The 19,541-nt window shown below is 53.6% G+C and overlaps 1 protein-coding gene across 3 annotated transcripts in view; it reads right to left on the bottom strand.

The window, feature by feature from the left end:
- ERGIC1 (endoplasmic reticulum-golgi intermediate compartment 1) overlaps positions 1-19,541 on the bottom strand; it is a 106,277-nt gene that overhangs the window by 36,925 nt on the left and 49,811 nt on the right. For 2 of the 3 annotated variants that reach the window (XM_067732836.1, XM_067732837.1), the window contains exons 2-4: positions 18,737-18,798; positions 11,359-11,431; positions 1,200-1,294 (exon numbers count right to left, since the gene is read on the bottom strand). In XM_067732836.1, the coding sequence (XP_067588937.1) occupies positions 1,200-1,294; positions 11,359-11,431; positions 18,737-18,798 (230 nt within the window). Of the gene's footprint in view, positions 1-1,199; positions 1,295-11,358; positions 11,432-18,736; positions 18,799-19,541 lie in introns of those variants that run through there. The other variant, XM_067732838.1, reaches the window with a different exon arrangement.

Genomic DNA, 19,541 nt, shown 5'->3' on the forward strand with positions numbered 1-19,541 from the left:
CTCCTGAATGAGAAGCTGCCAGACAAATTATTTTTCTGAGAGAAAGAGAAAAAATAAAAATAAAACCAACCCATTTCAACAGGTTTCCTGGCTCGGGGCCCACTGTGCATTCAAAACTGTGATGTCATTCTCACCAAAAGCAATAACAGAGCTGAATCTTTCCCTATCTCTGCCACAGACCCGCCCAATGTTCTGCCTTTCAGGAGGAAGGGAGGGAGTAGGAGGAGAAGGGCCTGCATGGGGTCCGTGCCAGGCTGGGGCAGAGGGACAGCTGGAAACCCAGCCTGCTTGTTAACAAATCTAGGGACCAGCTCATTAGATTCTCCCAACAACCTCAAGCAAGAGAGGGCACTATGCCCATTTCACAGTTGAGGAAACTGAGGCTCGGAGGGGTCACCTCAGCCAGGGTCACACAGTTTTAGTAAACAAAGGAGCCAGAATCTGACTCTAAACCAGACTCCCAGTAGGTTTTGTTTTACACAGGTAATTCATTCTGGTTGAAACACACCAAGTAAAACAAAACAAAACAGAACACACAGACACACAATGGAGCGTGAAGGCAAAAAGGATGTTTCCCACGGCTGCTAACAGCTCAGAGCTGCATCCTTCTCCTGGCGACTGCTCTTGGCTGGCTGGAGGTCCCCTTGCCTTGGGATGCATCCCCCCACACCACCCTGTACCCATCAGCCGAGGATATGGATACCAACAGCCCAGCCCCCTTGCTACCAGGCGAGACAGACTACGATGTCATTCACACCCCACGGCTCCCTGTGGGATCAGGCCGCAATTAGACGTCAGCTGAACACGCACCTCTGCCTGTCTTCTCACCTCCCTCATGCCCTTACAGGTTCCTCCTGGGAGCCCTCTCTCAATAAGCCACTTGCAGAAAATCTGCGTTTTACTTCTTGGGAGCGTGACCTCAGAGACACCACGCCCCACCCCACCCCCACCCTGCAACATGGCTACTCTCCAGAGATAAACCGTTGGCAGTGTCTTGTGTTTTCTTATTCCAAAAAACATCCAAGTGCGTGCACACTTGATTACGTCCTGCCCCACAAAAGTGGGGAGAGTTTCCTGCTGCCCGTTGTTTGCAGCTTGCCATCCACTTAACTTGTCCCGGTCATCTCGCCATTTCTGCACACACAGCACTGTCTAGAGGAAGTGTCTTGCCGGAGCAGAGGGCTGCTGGGAATACTCACATTCACAGTGCAAATTGGGTAGACTGATGTTCAGGCTGACGTCAATTTTGCCCCCGCTGTCCTTGTCCGGGTCATCGACGTACAACTCGTTCACACTGAAGGAGACAAGTACAGAAGCCTTGTTGAGATGGGGACACCCATCCCGGCTGCAGGGGACAGCCAGGGACACTTCACTTGGTGACCACTGCTCAGACAACCCAGACTCCCATCTGGGGGAAGCCTGGACCTGCTCAGGCACGGGGGTGGGGTGGGGCAGGGCTCCCATCTCCGTGGCGCTCTCCAAATGTGGGCCTTACCCCTTAGAAGGAGGGGAGGAGGACTGGACGGGATGGCGGCAAGAGCACGGAGTCAGACGGATTCACTTTCCAATCCTGACTCTGCCACTTTTCTATGGAACTCAGGCAGATACCTTCACCTCTGTGAACCCTTCTGTTAAACGGGGATACCACCACCCACTGTTAATGGGGTGTTTTGAACACTCACATGAGAATTGAGACCGTTCTAGGGATCAGGGCCTGGTACCAACAGGCACACGGTTCCTGACTCCCTCCTCTCTTGAGCTCCCCCCACTCAGCCCCCGACCCTCCCAACCCCCCAGCCGGCTGGGAAGTCGCGGATTCTCTGGGTACTCATCCTCACCCAGGCTCTCACAAAGCCCTAGACACAGCTAGACTCATACACGTATTACTTTCCTGGGGCTGCTGGAATGACTTATCACCAAGTTAATGGCTTCAAACAACACACACTTATTCTCTTATACTTCTGGAGGTCCGACATCTGAGATGGGTCTGCAGGGCTGAACTCCTGGGGAGAATCGGTTTTCTTGCCCTTTCCAGCTTCTAGAGGCCTCGGCTCATAGCCCCTTCCTCCATCTTCCAAGCCAGCCGCAGGGCATCTTCTCTCCTCTCTGACCTCCTAACTCCCTCTTGTAAGGACTCTTGTGATTCCATCCTGCCCAGCTGGATAACCCAGGATCATTCCCCACCTCAAGACCCTTGACATAATCACATGTGTAAAGTTCCCTTTACCATGTAAGGTAACATACCTGCAGCCCTCAGGGACAGGGACGTGGGCATCTAGGCGGGGCGGGGGGGGGGGGGCACAGTGTGGGCAGGTGGCCTGGACAGCTAGGCCACCCTGCTGTTGGGGACAATGGCTCCACACTGGGATCTGTCAGCAATATGCTAAGTATTCAACAAATACTTTTTGAGCGCTTACTACCTGTCAGGCACTAGACACAGCGAGGAACCAGACAGACACGGTCTCTGCCTTCATTGAGCTTAGAGAGACCACTCAGCTCCTAAACAAACACCTTATCCCAACTTTGATGGAAAGCTGTGGGGTGCCGTGGGAGGGACTCATGGGGTGATGGACCCCTGGGGAGAGTGGGCTGGGACGCCGTCTCTGGGAGTTGAGGTCTGAAGGATGAGTAGGCTGTCCTGGCAAAGAGGGAGGGAGAGTCGTCGGGACAGCACTGCAGAGGTCTGGAAGCGGGAAGGGCATGGGTCGTTGGGGTAATTGGACAAAGGTCACCACGGCTGCAGCACAGAGCAAAGGGAAGTGGGTGCGATGCAGTCGGAGAAGGGCGGGGGCCAGGTTAGGTGGGCCAGAGGCCGTCAGACTGGATCCTAAGCACAGCAGCACGGTCAGGCTGGCACTTTGACAGGATCCCTCTGGAGGCTCAGGACCAACCAGAGGGCCCTGTGCACTAGGGAGACCTGGGAGGCTGCTGCAGTGGTGCAGGTCAGAGATGGCGGCCTGGACCCAGAGTGGTGGGGATGGAGAGGAGGGAGGGATGCAGGTACGGTGTACGGAGCAGCCAGGACTCGCTGATGGACAGGGCACAGGGGCGGGTCGAGGGAGGCATGCAAGCAGACGGCCACGTTTCTTTCTGGAACTGGGCTGGGAGCCCCTGGAAGAGAAGCAGGACCATTGGGGAGGGAAAGGTACCGAGTCCCGTACGGCCGTGCCGAGCTCAAGGTGACTTGGAGACACCGCCGAGGAGCTGCTGAGTGGACACCAGATGGCTGTGGCTGAAGCTCACTTCTGATTCCCAGGTAAACTCCCCGTGGGGAGTGGGCACCGATTCTAAAGGCCAGCCTAACGGGCAGCTACGGGGCAGTGCTTGAGGTGGCCGGGCTGTGGTTATTTTAAACATGAATCAGGCCCCGTGGGTCCTGTCCACAGGCTGTAAAATAAAGGACTGTCAGCTCTGAACAACTGGTCTCTAAGAGAGCCTTGTAAGTGGCCACTTCTTTGTGAAAGAAAGGGTCAGGCCAGGGCAAGGGCAGTTCATCTTTACTAAGACCCTGTCTTTGTGCCCCTGGCTCCTAGTGTGATACAGCTGATGCTCAATTAACAAGAAAAGGCAGGCTCAGAAAGATACCTAGAGCTTGTTTCCTTGTGGGGGTCACAAGGATGTTCCCAGAGATAAGAGAGCAACAGACTCGGTTTAGCCTTCAGATTGCTGGGCCTCCAGGCCATTAAGCCAGGAGAGGCCCCAGTCAGGCCTATATGCGTTCATCGTATCCCTTCTGCTCCTGTGAAATGTCCTGATCCCTATTTTATTTAGTTATGTATCTTGGCTGTGCCACGCGACATGCAGGATCTTAGTTCCCTGACCAGGGAGGGATCAAACCCGTGCCCCCTGCAGTGGAAGCGTGGAGTCCTAACCACTGGACCACAAGGGAATTCCGCTGATCGCCATTTTAGAACCAGGAAACTGAGGCTCAGAGAAGGTGAGTTCCATCCCCAAGGTCACACAGCAAGAGCTGGCCAAGATGGAACCCCAGCTCAGGTCTGCCTTCCACCAGGCTCTCCAGGGCTCATGCTGCCTCCCCTCCCTCTCGTCCTCAGCATCCAGGGTCAAAGGAGAAATTGAGCGGAACCCTTGTCCTCTGAGGCCACAGGGTGTGAGAGAGGAGACAGGGGACTGGGCTTGGCAGGCTCATAGCGTTGGCCCACGTCAGAGATCAGGAAGAACAAATGAGCCAGTGGCAGAGGAGCTTTGGGGACCACAGGAGGTTATGCTGGAGGAAAATCAACTTCTTCACAGCCAAACGGTCTTTCTTAAGCCTTCAGTGCCCAATTTCTACCCCTGCCTTAATTCGCAGCTCTGTAGGCTTGCTGAGTAATGAGATCACTGAGTGATTAACAGAACGTCACGGAGGGAGCGCCCCCAGCTTCCCTTCCCAGCTGAGTGAGACTCTTCCTTGAAGCTACTCACCTTTCCTACCTGGGAGGCTGGGCCCTTGCACATCACTGAGGGATTGTGGGATGATGTCATCCCCTGGCAATCCTCTGGAGGTGACCTCAACACAGAGCGAGGTGAATCCCAGGTGTGGCACCAAGGTGAGCTCACCCTCGAGGCCCCAGGAGGCCTCTCCCAGCCCACGGAGCCCAGGCTCCCAGGGGCTGAAGTGCTGCCCCAGACAAAGGGGCCAAAGTGCTGGGGAGGAGATGGAAAACTCACCGGCCTGCAGAGCTTGGGGCCAGTCTGGTTACGTAAGGCCAGGACTGGCTGCTCCCAGGCACCTTCCGGAAGGGCTCCGGGCCGCAGGATCAACACCGTTCAATCACCTGTGCCGCCTGCCCAGTGAGGTCAATACAGCCGCCTTCCATGTCCAAGGAAAATGTTCCAGGGCCCCTGGGCTCCTGCCACCCCATGCCAGCGCTGCAGGCCTGCCCTCAGCACCACTCGCAGGTGCCTGCCAAGGCTAGTTAACGTTACTGGCTGAACTGATTTTAAAAGGCAAACGGAGGCTAGAAATCAGCCCACCTGGAGGGAAAATCAATGCTTCTTGTGGATTCACCACTGCTGTGTGGGGGCTCTTGTGGGCCTGACTCCTCCCGTCACCAGCATGGGTGATGAGAACCCATGGGGCAGTGGCAGACAGATGTGGGCTCACCTCCTGGCTCTGCCACTTGGAAGCTGGGGGACCTGGGACTAGTTGCTTCGCCTCTCTGAGCCTCGGTTTCCTCAATTGTAAAACCGGGAAAGCTTTCTATGAAGTCTGAAGATAGGCAAGACCAATCTATGGTAATAAAAGTCAGAACAGTGGTGGTGGTGGTGGTGACTGGGAGGGGGCTCCAGGGAACCTCTCAGGAGGTGGAGACGTGTTGTCTTGATGGGGCGATGGTGACACGGGTGGGAACACAGGCAAGCATTCATCAAGCCTCACCTTTACCATTCGTGCGCTTCGCCGTTTGTACATTATACACATACCTCACGAGAAAGAAGGAAAGGATAAAAGGAAAGAGGGGAGGAAGAAAAGGAGAAAAAGAGGGATAATGGTTCTAGCTACTTCACAGGCCTGTGTGAGGAGTCGCAGTAAAGCTGCAGGCTGTCCCGGGGCCAGGGGTGTGCATGCTATCATCTGTGTCTGAGGGCCTAGCACAGAGCACAGGCCCCTCTGGGTAAAGAGAATAAGGCGGCGTGTTGGATTTCCATGCTCTCAGGGTTCAAATCCTAGCTCTGCTACCCACTGGCTGGCTGACCTTCTACAAGGGGCTTTGCCTTCTTCACCAGCCTTAATTTCCCCAGATGTGAAATAGGGACAACCATAGACATAATCTTAGAAAACAGTATGTGCCCAATGAATGTTCACTACTTTTATTGTTATTATTAATATCACAATGTTTACCGAGTTGATAATCACAGGCACAGCGACAGGATCCACTTCACAGCACTGTGGTGAGGATGAAACATGTGTGCAAGGTCCCTGGTATATTCTAAGGCCCACACAACAGCTTGCCTTGCTTATAACTAATCCAAGATGTCCCGGTTCTGAGCACCCAGCTGGTGCCAGGCACTGTGCTGGGGCCTTTCACATATATCAGTACTATCTCATTTAAACAGCAAGCCAGCGTTTAATAGGAGTTACTGTTCTCTTTTCACAAGGATGAAACTGGGCTCAGAGGAAGGAAGATAAAAGATTGACCAAGATCACACAGCCAGGAAGAGGCAGAGGCAGGACTGGACGCTGGAGCCACTGCTGCCCAGAACCATGCTTTTTCCACCACATTCCACTGGGTGGGGCAGGATCAATGAAAGACCGAGAGGCAGGTGGCCCCCAAGCAGACCTGCGATGAAGGGGCCACCATCTTTCTGATAATCTGCAGAGGCCCACCCCACACCACCCATGGCCCAAGTACCTACAGGACAGGAGGTGCTAAGGGCTCCACTCCCTTTGTGTCCCTCAAGCCTCCCTCTGTCGCCTCTACCCACCACACCTCAGGAGCTGCAGCATCCGCCTCCTTCCCACCCGCAGCTCTGCCCCGGACGAGGGCTCCCTGAGCGGCAGCAGACAGCTCGTGCTCGCAACCTCTGTTCGGGGCGGGGGGGCGGGGGCACATTCCAGGTGGGGGACGCCAGACTGCGTCGGACTGCATGGGGGTCAGTAAGCAGTGGCCATGTAGGGAGAGAGGAAGAAAGGGACCAGGGAGGTTTGGGTGGGGGGAGAGTAGGTGGAATGTTAACGGAGGGCCTTGAAATTCTAGGCTGAGGCGTGAGTCCAATGACATCTACAGAAAACAATTTTATTTGCTTTTAGAAGAGCACTTGAATACTTCGGATTCCTGCCCAAAGTCGCTGACCTCCGTGCTTAATAATTTGATCTAATGGAAACTTACCCAGCAGTGAGGCTCGCAGTAAAAGGCTTGGGGTGGGAGTGGGAGGGGAGGGATGAGGTTATGCAAGCAAGCTCTCCGGGACCTTGAGTTTTAAATCCGGACCGTTCCAGGTGGAAGTTAGTGTACCTATTACCTACCAGGCAGATGTCCCCAAAGCATCTCTTTGCAGCCACCTAGTCCTGCCCCCACCCCTTTCTCCAAAGCCATCACCCTGGGACCCTCAGCCCCTCTGCCTTGGGTCATTGCCCAGCCCCCTCACCAGGCCTTGGACTCCAGGGTCACCCCGCCCCAAACCCATCTTTGCAAGAGGCGATCTTCCTGAGGCACGAACCCCATCCCATCACTCGGTGCTCAGAAGCCTTCAGGCCTCCCATTGCTCTTCCACGTGATGACCGTGGCTCCCTACCCGGCCCTGGCTCACAATCCAGGCCTCAGAGTGGGTAAGCTGGGCTCCTAGGGAGCCGTCGAGCTCCTCCTCCTGGCTAAGTTACCGGCCTACCCACTCTGGGCCTCCTACTAGAGCGTGTGAGGACACAGTTCAAGGTAACGTCCAAGTTCCAACTCGGTGGGCAATGGCTTCCTGCCTGTGAGGCCGTCTCCCCCCAGAAGGGCGCATCCGAGTCTCCCAGTGAACTATTCTGACCAAAACGCGGCAGCTGCCGTGTCCGCGGGGCTCCAAAATGCTCTGGGCAGAAAAGGACGGGATACGGGGGTCTGGGTACCAATTCTAGGCTTTGGCATCAGACAGGCCTGGGTGTATTGGTTTTTTTTTTCCCTCCTGGCCACTCCCCACAGCATGTGGGATCTTAGTTCCCTGACCAGGGATCGAACCTGTGCCCCATGCAGTGGAAGTGCAGTGTCCTAACCACTGGACCGCCAGGGAAGCCCCAGGCCTGGGTTTGACTCTCACTCTAACCACTTACTAACTGCACTGTGCTTTTAGCTTCCTGGTGCCTCAGTTTCCCCAGCTATAAAGTGAGACTAAGGTCAGCAGCAGTCCTTGGCTCACGGGGTTTTGTGGCCTTGAAGTAAGATGAGCATTGTAAAAGGCTAGCTTAGGTGGCTGGCATGGGGTTGCCTATTGCAGATCACAGCTGAAAAGTCTGAGTTGTATTAAGCTAGAAATGATCGATGGAGAGTTCCAGTTACTACATTTTCTTATTATAAATCCTCATCGTGTTAATAATTAAGAGCAGCCAGAGCCTGGGGAGTCACAGACTGGAATGTTCCGTGGCCACGTTCTCTGAGGAGCAGGATGCCGCTCCCTTACAAACACAGAGCCTCAGAGCACCCTGGGGGGCCACTTTCCCAAGTATAATTAATGTCCAGGTTGAAGTCCCATCACCCAAACAGGTTTCCCTCCCCGTCGGGCCGGGCCAGAATAGCCTCTTATGTCACTGATAACCACAGGCCAGCATTAGAGCGATGCTGATCCAACCAGAGGTGACCTCATTTCCTTGGGTTACAATCTCACGGCGGGGGTGGGGAGGCCAACCCACTGTGGTCACAAAACTGCCAGGGAGGGCCAGCCACCCAGAAAAGGAAAAGAATTGTGACCTGCGGTCCTTCCCGGATCAGCAGGGCTTCCCGGGGGTCGGAGAAGCTTCTGACAAAGGAAGGACCCCAAGGTGCAATCCTCTGTCCTCTGGATTTTCCTGTGGAGCCCTCGCCCGCGAGGACGCCCTTTGGGCAACTCTTGCACCTTGGTCACAAGGCCGCAGAGAGAAAGGAGGCGTTAGGGTCACCGCATCATCATGGATGGAGCCTCTGGCCCGGACAGGTCTCTCTTCTCACCCCCACTGCTCTGCCTCTCCCCAGCCCTCTCACTGCCGGTGGGGAAGTGCTTATTAGCCCAGGGCCAGACACAAGGCAAACACTGAATGAATGGCCCCTCTTCCTCTCCGGGGGTGTGGTGGGACCAGCATGTTCAGAATGCCCCCAGGAGCCAGGAAGTCCTGGAGAGGGAAAGGGGACAGAGCAGTGGGAACACACTGTGCTCTTGAGAAAGAAGTGAGTCCTGCCCTGGTAAACGGAGTGAGCTGTCCCGGCTTGCTCAAGTGCCCTGCACACAGCAGCGGGGTGTGTTGCAGTCACAAGAGTGACTGCTGCAGTCACCTCCTGTTGTAGTCACCTCCTGCTGCAGTCACCAGCTCTGACGTCCAAATTCACCTGTCGGGGTGCTGCCCCGCACTCTGCCTCATTATCGGCTAAGCTGATGATTGGCTGAATGAACTGCCTCTCAGAATGTCAGCTGGAGGTGAGGGAGGTCCCTTCTTAACTCAAGGGGGAGGCAAAAAAACTAACACTCACAGAGTACTCATTACATGCCAGGTGCTGAGTGGCCTTACAACCTTTCTCCCGTGAGACAGGGAAGAAATATGAAATGAGTAAATGCCTGAAGGGATATGCATCTTAAAGTATATCAGGCACTATGCTGAGCACCTTTGAAGGTAAATAATCTTGTTAAAGCCTCACAAAATAGCCCATACCTTCTCTAGCTCCTATCCTGCTTTGTTTTTGCTTCCGAGCCCTTATCACTAATTGATACATTCCGTTACGTTTGCTTGTGGACCATCTGTGTCCACCGCCTGCATTTTTGGCTTCTCTGAGCATGGAGTCACATGGTAGTGAATCGGACAGACCTGATGCCTGACCTCTGAGGGCTCAGGACCAAGGATGATCGCCATTAATCCATGGCAGTGTACAGAGCCTGGCCTGACTCGGGTCCACCTGCTCCATATTCTCCTCTCCCTGCCTGCCTCCTTTGCTCTAGCCACACCAGCTGTCTGTCTTCACATACACCAGGTAATTCCTGCCTCAGGGCCTTTGCACTTGCTCGTGTCCCTGCCTGGAATAGGTAAAGCCTTGCACCTGGCACCTGGGATACGGTCAGGGTTCCCTCCTTGTTGCTGTCACCTGGGTACCGCTTCTCACCTGGCTCAGAACATGAGAGGCCTGCACAGAAGCCCCCCTCCCAGGGAATGGGGCGTGACCTGGAGAGACCAGCAGGTGCCCGGCACACAGTAGGTCCTTCATAATGCCAGCAGGTCTCAATTTCTGGCTGCTCTCCCTGCTTCCACCTCCAAATCATAATGGGATGACCCGTGAAATATCCAGTGGCCCAAACGTGCACACCTGACTGGGACAGAGTCCAGGGGGAACAGAGTTCCTTGTCTGACCCCGGCCTGGTCAAGGAGCTATATCTTGGGAGGCAGACAAGCTTCCTCAGACCTGGAAGGAAGCCTTGCCTCTGATGTACCCTCTCTTGTTTGGCCAGAAATTCTGGGACCCAGAGAGGTTTGGCAACTTGCCGCCTGTCACAGAGCAGGTGGTAACTGAGCAAGGACCTGGCCCTGGATCTCCCAAGGCCTTGTCCAGTGCTCTTTCCAACACTCCATGAGGCTCCTGGGGCTTTGATGCCATCAGGGTTAAAAACAGGATCAGACAGACAGGGAAGACAAACTCTCCCACGTCGGAGGAGGGCGGAAGCTATATTCAGAAACGAGTTGGGGCGGTGGGGGGGGTGGGTGGGCGGTGGGCAAGTCAGTGGACAAGTCCCCTCACCTCTCTGAGCCTCCGTTTCCTCATCTATAAAGAGGGGACAACTACCTCCCAGGGCTGTTTGAGGATTATAGCAGTAATGGTTACAGAGCAACAAGGACCACCTTGGGCTGAGCAGCTATGTTTTCAGTTTCCTATTGTCTTGTGGCTGACAGGGAGGCACAGGAAACCAAGAAATTCCATGAGTGCAAAAGAAAATTCCAGTGTTGGACAGGGGAGTGGGTGGCCAGAGCCCAGCCCCGTGATGACTTTCTGGGTTATAAACGTGGAAATGCAGAGGCTTGGAAGCCAGAGGTGAAGGCAGGAAGCTTCTGGGTCTAATTCATCTCAGAGGGGCATCTGATGAGGCTGTGACTGAATAATTCCAATGGCATTCGGTGTTACACAGGCCCCAGAGCATTTACTAGGTTATCTGAACAACAGATGATTCTAGGAACTGGGGTTGGATTCACAGTGCGTCAACCCGCTGCCAGGAAGCCCATGCTGACTCCTCACCCAGTGTGGGCCTAGCACAGGGAAGGGGGCTTGGTTGAGGGGGGCCAGGCTCCGATGTCAGAACCCCGCCCCCTCCACCGCCTCGGGTAGAAAGCTGCCCCCATTTTCCTCTGACTTCTTCCAGCTTTAACATCAAACGACCCTGTGATGACTCAGAGGGAGAAAAGCCCACTGGCCAAACACAGGGACGGCAGACATCAGCAAATGATTTCTGTTCATCTGCGGACCCGGGAGGTGCCTCCCTGACCCCAGAAGGGAACCAGAGTTTTCTCTTCAGCTTTAACAAAGCAATGTTGGTTTCCGCTCTGGCTTTAAAACCCTTTTAAGAAACAGAGGAGTGACGGATGCCACAGGCTTGGAAACAGGAGGTAGAAGGTTCGGAGGTTTCTCTCCTTTGTAAAGCCCCTCTCTCTTCCCATCTGGGGTCCCCCAGAAGCTCTGGAATGCCTCACCAGTGGGCGATGTAACTTACATTTCTGTCGTTATGAATCCGGTGAGCTCCGAGAGGAAAAGGAAGAGGATGAAGAGGCAGCAGCAGATAGAGACTGGAAGAAACAACACAGACACCCAGTTAAGGGTGGTGGGCACTGATGGAGGGAAGCCAGCCCCCAGACCCTGCCCTCAGAGAAAAGTTGCTTACAGGGAGGGGGAGAGAGGCCCACAGACCCTCCCCAAAGCCCCTTCTTACTCTTGGCCTCAATGTGAAGCAGCCCCCCTGTCAGAAAGGTAGACCGCCTTTGGAACTGATCTGACCCTCCCGTGTGGACCTCCCCAGCCCCCCATGCCCGCAAATAGGCAGATCCTCCAAGGGGCCAGCCCGCCTTCCCTCCGTAACAGCATTCTCATGCAGAAGTCAGTCAGAAAACAAGGGCTGCAAATCGGCAGCCCACAGATGTGTTCTGTTTGGCTCGATCGATGCATATTTTAAAATTTGGAGCTGACATTGAACAATCCAGAGATTTCACATAAAAGTCCAGATTTCTGGCTGCTCCAGAACACTCGAGCCCTTGTTCCCACAGGGGCTCTGAGCTCACCAGTTTGTTACAGGCCCCACCATCCCCTCCTGCCACCCAGATTCCAAGGCTGAGGCAGAGTGTTGGTTGCCCTCCATCACCACCCGCTGCGGCCCCATCAACACTATGCCCGTGTCCCTAGCAGAGGCGAGAACGTGAGGATACACAGTGCTGTGCTTCAAAAGAAGGGACAACTCTCTGTGAGAGTGAAGAGTTGGGGTCCTACAAGTCTGAAGTGCAGAGAGAGCAGAATGGAGCTCCAGGGTCGGCCCACATCACCTGGATTTATCTCGCCTGCCTGGCCCTTGATGAGGTTGGATTTGGTGACCCTGGACTCGCTCCTTGGGGCAGGACATAACAAGTGCCCCAGGGGCTGGCCCTCAACTCATCTCCAGATACTCCCCCTACATCTAACCACCCAGCGACCTCGAGCCACGTGCTGTTCCCTAAATATATGCTATGGCTCCTCTGTCTGGAATGTCCTTCCCCATCTTCCCTCCTCTTCCTTGGTCATCCTCTCTGCCTGGTGAACTCCTACTCATCCTCGCAGGTTGAGGCCCAACTCAAATGTCCCTTCTGGTGAGAAGCTCCCCCAACCCTCAGAGGTTGAGCTGGTCACTCTTTCCTCTGTGTTCCCAGCCTCTATCTGAACACCTTCCAAATGTTATTTGTGGCTCTCCCTTTCACTAGACTGACAGATACCCTGGAAGGCAAAAACTCCACAGCTCCAGTGCCTGGCCTGGGGCTGGGCACACAGGAGGTAATAACAGGTTTTGTGTAAGGCAGGGAGCCAGCCCCCAGAATACAGAATAAGGGCTGAGTGTGCCTCACCTGGGTTTATCATAGAGGCATGTCGTGGGCAATGGCTCACACAGCGTGGTCCCACTACTCACGTGCTGTGTCCCTGGGTAAATTAAATTAACCTCTCTCTGCCTCAGTTTCCGCATCTGTAAAATGGCACCAGTAGTAGCACTTGCCTCATGGGGCTGCTTGAGAATTTCCGCAACACAGAAACTGGACTTGAAATAGTGCCTGGCAGGTAATAATGGCTCAAGCACTAGCTCATAATTAGGATTTTCATCAGGGAGACTTTGGAGGGTGTGGTGATTTGGGGAAGGTGATTTGGCAAGTGGGTTGACCCTCAGTTTCCCGCAAAGAAAAGTTTCCAGTACCACCTGCTGATTCGGCCGCATTCTTGACAGTCTGTACCTGGTTGGCTGAGCCATCCTGACTGATGCTGAAACCAGGTTATTCGTCATCATCACCATCATTATTATTATCATCATCTATCTATGGCAAAATGTACAGTCAAAGATACGTTCTGGGCTCCCCTGGTGGCAGAGTGGTTAAGAATCCGCCTGCCAACGCAGGGGACACGGGTTCGAGCCCTGGTCTGGGAAGATCCCACATGCCGTGGAGCAACTAAGCCCATGCGCCACAACTACTGAAGCCCCTGCGCCGCAACGAAGAGTAGTCCCCGCTCGCTGCAACTAGAGAAAGCCCGTGCGCAGCAACAAAGACCCAACTCAGCCAAAAATAGATAAATAAAATAAATAAATTTATTAAAAAAGATACATTCAGAAGCAAGAAGGCAGAGAACAAGTGTTTGTGGGGCACCTACCACATGCCCTGCTGTGAGAGTGTTAACAGATACCTGTCACTGCACACTCCCATGTGAAAGAGGGTATGAGCCCGTGTGGAGGGTGTAGAAATGGAAGCTCAGAGTGAGGAAGAGAGTGGCCCAGGGACACACTGGGTGGCAGGTGGGGGCGGGGGTGGGGAGGGCTGGAACCTGAGGGGTCTAGAGCCAATGCCCTAAGAAAAGGAACCCCGAGACTCCAAGTGAAGGGTGAGGCAGGGACATCCCCAGAGTCCCCACCAAGCCTCCAAAACCACACCCAGACATGGGGCATACTAGAATGACTCCCCAGTTCTTCCAAACTTTGAAAAAGCTGTATAGGGCAGAGTTTAAGGGTTTTACTTTTTATTGGAAGAAGTAACACATGCAAGTGATAAGAAAAATCATCAAGCTGTATAAAAAGGCAAACTGTGTGAGTCTCTTTCTCACTCCTGACCGACAGCCCCCTGCCCAGAGGTACCACCCCTACAGTCTGTGTCCTGACACGGGCATACGAGTTTTTCCTCTAATCAAACAGCATAATGTACACATGCCTTCTCTCTTTTTTTAAAATTAAATTAAATTTATTTTTTTTGCCTATGTTGGGTCTTCGTGGCTGCACATGGGCTTCTCATTGCAGTGGCTTCTTGAGTTGTGGAGCATGGGCTCTAGGCGCATGGGCTTCAGCAGTTGCGGCACGTGGGCTCAGTAGTTGCGGCACGCGGGCTCTAGGGCACACGGGCTTCGGTAGTTGTGGCTCACGGGCTCCGCAGTTGTGGCTCGTGGGCTCTAGAGCGCAGGCTCAGTACTTGTGGCGCACGGGCTTAGTTGCTCCGCGGCAATGTGGGATCTTCCGGGACCAGGGATCGAACCCATGTCCCCTGCATTGGCAGGCGGATTCTTAACCACTGTGCCACTAGGGAAGTCCCTGTACACATGCTTTCAACCGTGCTTTGCTCACTCAGCAATCTATGTCTAAGCAGGTCCCACATCAGTTTATACAGAGTGGCCCCGTGGCTTGTTTGTTTTCATGGCACAGAAATTAATTTCAAATGTCTTCTCCAGCTGCTGAACAAATCCACTGCAGAAGACCAGCTGGCAATCCGAATTTCCCAGGCTCACATCCCTCCCCTTCTCACCTGCACACTGCAGCTGTGATGCCTCCTGATAAAGAATCCTGCCAGGTGGGCAAAGCACCCTTCTCACTTGAAATCTCACACCTTTTCTGACCCACGTTTCAGAGCCATTTTCACCCTTCCCACCCCACCTTCAAGCCCCAGCAACCCACAGGTTGCCGTAATGATGAACACGCCCAAACTCGGGAGGTGTTTTTGAAGGTCAATGATGACTTAGGCCAGTCCAGGTTTTCTAGCTGCGTTCCTTGCTCCAAGCCTGCAAATGGGCCCCAAACTTCTGACTCTATGCAGATCAGAGGTGGGGGTATAGGGATGGGAAGGCCTCTTTGTGAAACCTGCGTGTGTTGTCCCAGGCTCGGACCTAGCAGCGGGGTAACTGCGGAGTCTGCTCAGCTGAATCCGAGTGTCCGGCAGCCCCTGCTGTGTGTCTGCTTTCCCCTACCTTGTCCCCAGACTGGAAAGACAGAGACAATGCCTCAGCACCCCTGGGGCCTCAGGGTCTAGCGTAGTGCCTGGCTCAGAGAAGGTATGAAATAAATATCTGTTGAGTGAGTGAATGAATGAATAAAAACCATGAGGGCAGGTAGGAAGTATTTCCACCAGAAAAGCCTTCTGATACTGTACAGTTTTTCAATCCATGTTTGGGCAAGATGCTCAGGCTCTGTGACTCCAGACTTCTTCTGAAACGGACTCAGGCACTGGACAGTAGGAATGTGACACCAGGAGGATGCTCGCTAGTGGGAGATCCGGTGCAGCCAGCAAAGGGGTCACCGGACCCAAGACCCAGACACCAGCAAGTCAAGCAATCTGTGTAAGGCCACATAAGCACTTCAGTGGAGAAGGCAAAATTCAAACCTCGACTTGTGAGTCTCCAGTGCCCTTGCTGGTTCCTTCAGTTATTAATAGCACTTACCGTGACGTCATGAAATGGTGTGTTTCTGTATCTGCCTGCCTGCTCAGCCATGCACTCTTCAAGGACAAAGACCGAAGCCCATTCATCAAGTTGGTCCCAGGACACGGCACACGGCCTGGCCCTAGACCTGGCTGATAAATATTTGTTCACTAAATGGTAGCTAAGGGCTGGCTTCCCGTGCTCACGCCTTTCCTCTTGTGCAAGGGAACTTGCCCTCTCACACACTGTGCTGGAGACTGCAAATCAAATCACGTCCCCGGAGGGCCACTTGGCAGTACCTTCTACATTTCACAATGCACATGCCCTTTGACCCGGTAATTCCTCTTCTAGGAAAGTTACCTTACAGAAATAACCATACAAGGATACAAACACATATGGACAAGGATGTCTATAATAGCGATAAGCTGGAATCAGAACGCCCATCCTCGGGAGGCTGGTTACATAAACCGTGGGTCGGCCAGATAATGGAAAGCAGCACATGGTGGCCGTTTACGTGCTGGTGTGAAAGGTGTGCAGGATGTGTCGGTTAAAAAAGGGCAGGGAAGGACGGTGTGCCCAGTACGCTCCTGTCTGCGCTTAAAATGACGACACAGGTATTTCAAAGACTGAATATGTTTTTTTAAAAATTCTAGAGGGATACAGACCTGATTGTTAAACATACTCGATAAGGGAGAGAACCGCAGAGCCTGCAAAGAAGTGGCCTGAGCTGTTGGTGGTAGGAAGGGGACAGGAAGCCTCATTGGAATTTTTGTGACCAGGTTCATAAACTAATTGAACCGGTAGATGAACAAGCCCTCTTCCTCTTATGTACCCCGAGTACCTTTTCCGTGGGGATCAATGCACAAAGTGTCACAGCTCCTGCGGTCACGGACCCTCATGGGCTGTGGGCTCCAAGAGGACAGTGATAAGAAGAGGTGCACGGTCCAGCCGCACTGAGAGTTTGGCACGTACCCCATACTTGACAGGCGTGATCACACTTAACCCCCAGATCAGAAAACTGAGTCTCAGAAAGGTGAAGTGACTTGCTCAGGGTCACCCAGCTGCTAAATGGGAGAATGAACCCAGCTCAGCCAGAGCTGAAGCGAGCAGGACATGAATTCTGCTGCCTGGCTGCTCTGTTCTCTTCTCCGGGGATGTGGACAGCCAGACTCAAGAAGGCATCTGCAGCTTGGACGACCTAAGCTAGAGGCAGAGCCAGCCGGGGTGCAGGGATCCCCAAGGTCATCCCCTGACCTGGTAATGGCCTGCCCTGGGAAGCAGCGGTGGACTCCAAAATGACTGTCCGGCCCCAGGGCCCTGCTCAGGGGACAGTCCACGGGGAGGGTCCCTCTCCCACACCAAGCCCTGGAGAGGCCCACCTCTTGCAAGCTGTGAAACTTCAGACAAGTCACTTCACCTCTCTGAGTCCATTTTCTCATCTGGAAAATGTGGGTAGAGCCTTCCTGCTTGCAAAGTGCTTGCGGTTTGTTTTTATATCTTTTAAAATAAACTTTATTGTGGAATAATAATAGACGCAAAGATAGTACAGAGCGTTCCCATCCGCCCTTCGCCCAGCTTCCCCTTATGTTAACATCTTACATAACCCTGGTATGTTTGTCAAGATGAAGAAATTAACATTGTCCAATACTGTTAACTATGTTACAGACTTATTAGATCACTCATTTCTCCGCCAGTGCCTGTTTTCTCTTCCGGGACCAGACCTGGTATCCCATTTTACATTTAGTCATCGTGCCCTTAGTCTCGAAACTGTGACGGTTCCTCAGTCTTTTCTTGGTTTTCAAGACCTTGCCACTTTCAAAGAGTCTTGGCCAGGTGTCCTGTAGAGGGTCCCCCAGGCTGGGGCTGTCTGCTGCATTCCCATGATTAGACTGGGTTGTGGTTTTGGGGGAAGATCCCACGGAGGTGAGGTGCCCTTCCCATCAAATCCCATGGCAGGCAGTGGGCACGTGACAGCTACGTCGACCTCTTCCTCACTGGTTGATGCTAACCTTTGTCACCTGGTGACGGGGCAGGCTCTGGATGTCTCCACCATAGTTACTACTTCCTTTCCATTCTCTCCTCTTTAATAGTGAGTCACTAGCTCACACTCCAGGAGAGGAGAGCTGAGCTGTACCTCTCAGAGGGGGATATATTCATAAATATTATTTGGAATTCCTCTATAAGGAAGGTTCAACCCTTCCCTCCCATTTATTTAGATCAGTATGGACTCCTGGACCTTTTTCTTAATTCTTTGGGTAACGAGCCAATAATGCCATTATTTATTGTGCTACTCAGATTGCCCTGTGTTGGTCTTTGCCCTCTTTCAGGCTGGCTCCTGTGGCCTGCTGACACACCTCCACCCCGTGCTTTTCCTCCGGGCATTTTTTTGCTTTCTGGCACGAGGTGTCCCAGGCTTATTTTGTACACTTCCTGTCCCAGCCCTGCAATCAGTCATTTCTCCCAGGAGCCCTGGGTCCTTTTAAGTAGAAGACTGGCATTCAGAAACCAAAATCTGAGTGAGAGGATTATTTTTTTAAATGGATAGAAACATCCTTATGTTAAAAACTCAAATAGTCTAAAAGGTGTGAAGAGAAAAGTCAGTCTCCCTCCAATCCATGAGCCCCCGTTTCCCCTCCCAAGGACAGCTACTCCTTTTTTTTTTTTTTAATTTATTTATTTTTGGCTTCGTTGCTGACATGGGCTTTCTCTAGTTGCGGCGAGCGGGGGCTGTTCTTCGTTGCGGTGCGCGGGCTTCTCATTGCGGTGGCTTCTCTTGTTGCAGAGCACAGGCTCTTGGCACGCGGGCTTCAGTAGTTGTGGCACACGGGCTTAGTTGCTCCGCGGCATGTGGGATCTTCCCAGACCAGGGATCAAACCCGTGTCCCCTGCACTGGCAGGCGGATTCTTAACCACTGCGCCACCAGGGAAGTCCCTGGGGCAGCTACTCTTGATGATTGATTTCTGGTGTCTCCTTTCAGAAACAGGTGATGCTATACCTTACAGCGTTACAGTGAGGACAGAGAAGAGCTGAGGGACTAGAGGCAGGGCCCAGCAAGATGCCCATCATTTCTTCCCTCCTCCTGTCTCTCTGTCTTCCCTCCCTGGCCCAGCATTTCTGCAGAGGGCGGGCAGGCACAGGTACGGAGAGTGGGGAGAGGGTCGGGAGCAATGGAAAGAAGGAGGCTACTCACTAATGGCCCCGGTGTACGTCGGCTGTGTGAGGTCCTTGGGCACCTTCCTGTAGATGTCAAACCTGTGGAGAGCAAAGGGGACGGGGTGAGGTGGGCGCAAAGGGCAGGTGTCAGGCAGTGGGGGAAATGGTGCTGGCTGGTGTGCCCAGCAGCCGCCATTCTTCCCCGAACCATTTCCTCCAAGAGGCCTGAAGGACGTCCCCTGCCCCCCATGGGATCCTGGCTCCCGCACCTCCTTTGTCACACTGCCTCACTACTTATCACCCCCTGAGACAGATGGCCTGGACCCCTCATCTGATTCTGGTTCTTGGTTGGTCTTGCCCCCAAGAGAATGTAAGCTCCATGAGGGCAGGGACCTTGTTAAGTGTTGTGCCCTGCCGTGTCCCCAGACCCTTGCTTGGGCCTGGGGCACAAGAGGCCCCTAGTAAGCACTGGGGGAATGAACTGAACCTGGGCGTTAGCTTTGTCTGACGCTGAAGGGAATGGGCAAGCGCAGTCTTTCCTGAGTTCTCTGACGGCGCTGCATTCTTGCCTGGCGTCACCTCTCCGCCCTCTCTTCCATTTCCTGTCTCTACCTCCTCTTGTTTCCACTCCCCCCTTCCCCAGCTTCTGCAGCCTTCTTCTTGGAGATTCTCCGGAACTCCAAGGCAGTAGGTTAACAGAAAATCCTGCCTGGGGCTGACATCGGCTCGTGACAGCCCTGGCTCCAGCTCACGTGGGTTTCTGCCCAGACACAGAGCAGACGCCTTTTTTTCATATGGATCCCACCAGAGCAGACTGGTGGGGTGGTGGTGGAAGAACTGAG

Source organism: Pseudorca crassidens, chromosome 3, assembly GCF_039906515.1.
Source record: "Pseudorca crassidens isolate mPseCra1 chromosome 3, mPseCra1.hap1, whole genome shotgun sequence".
In the NCBI taxonomy this organism is placed as follows: domain Eukaryota; kingdom Metazoa; phylum Chordata; class Mammalia; order Artiodactyla; family Delphinidae; genus Pseudorca; species Pseudorca crassidens.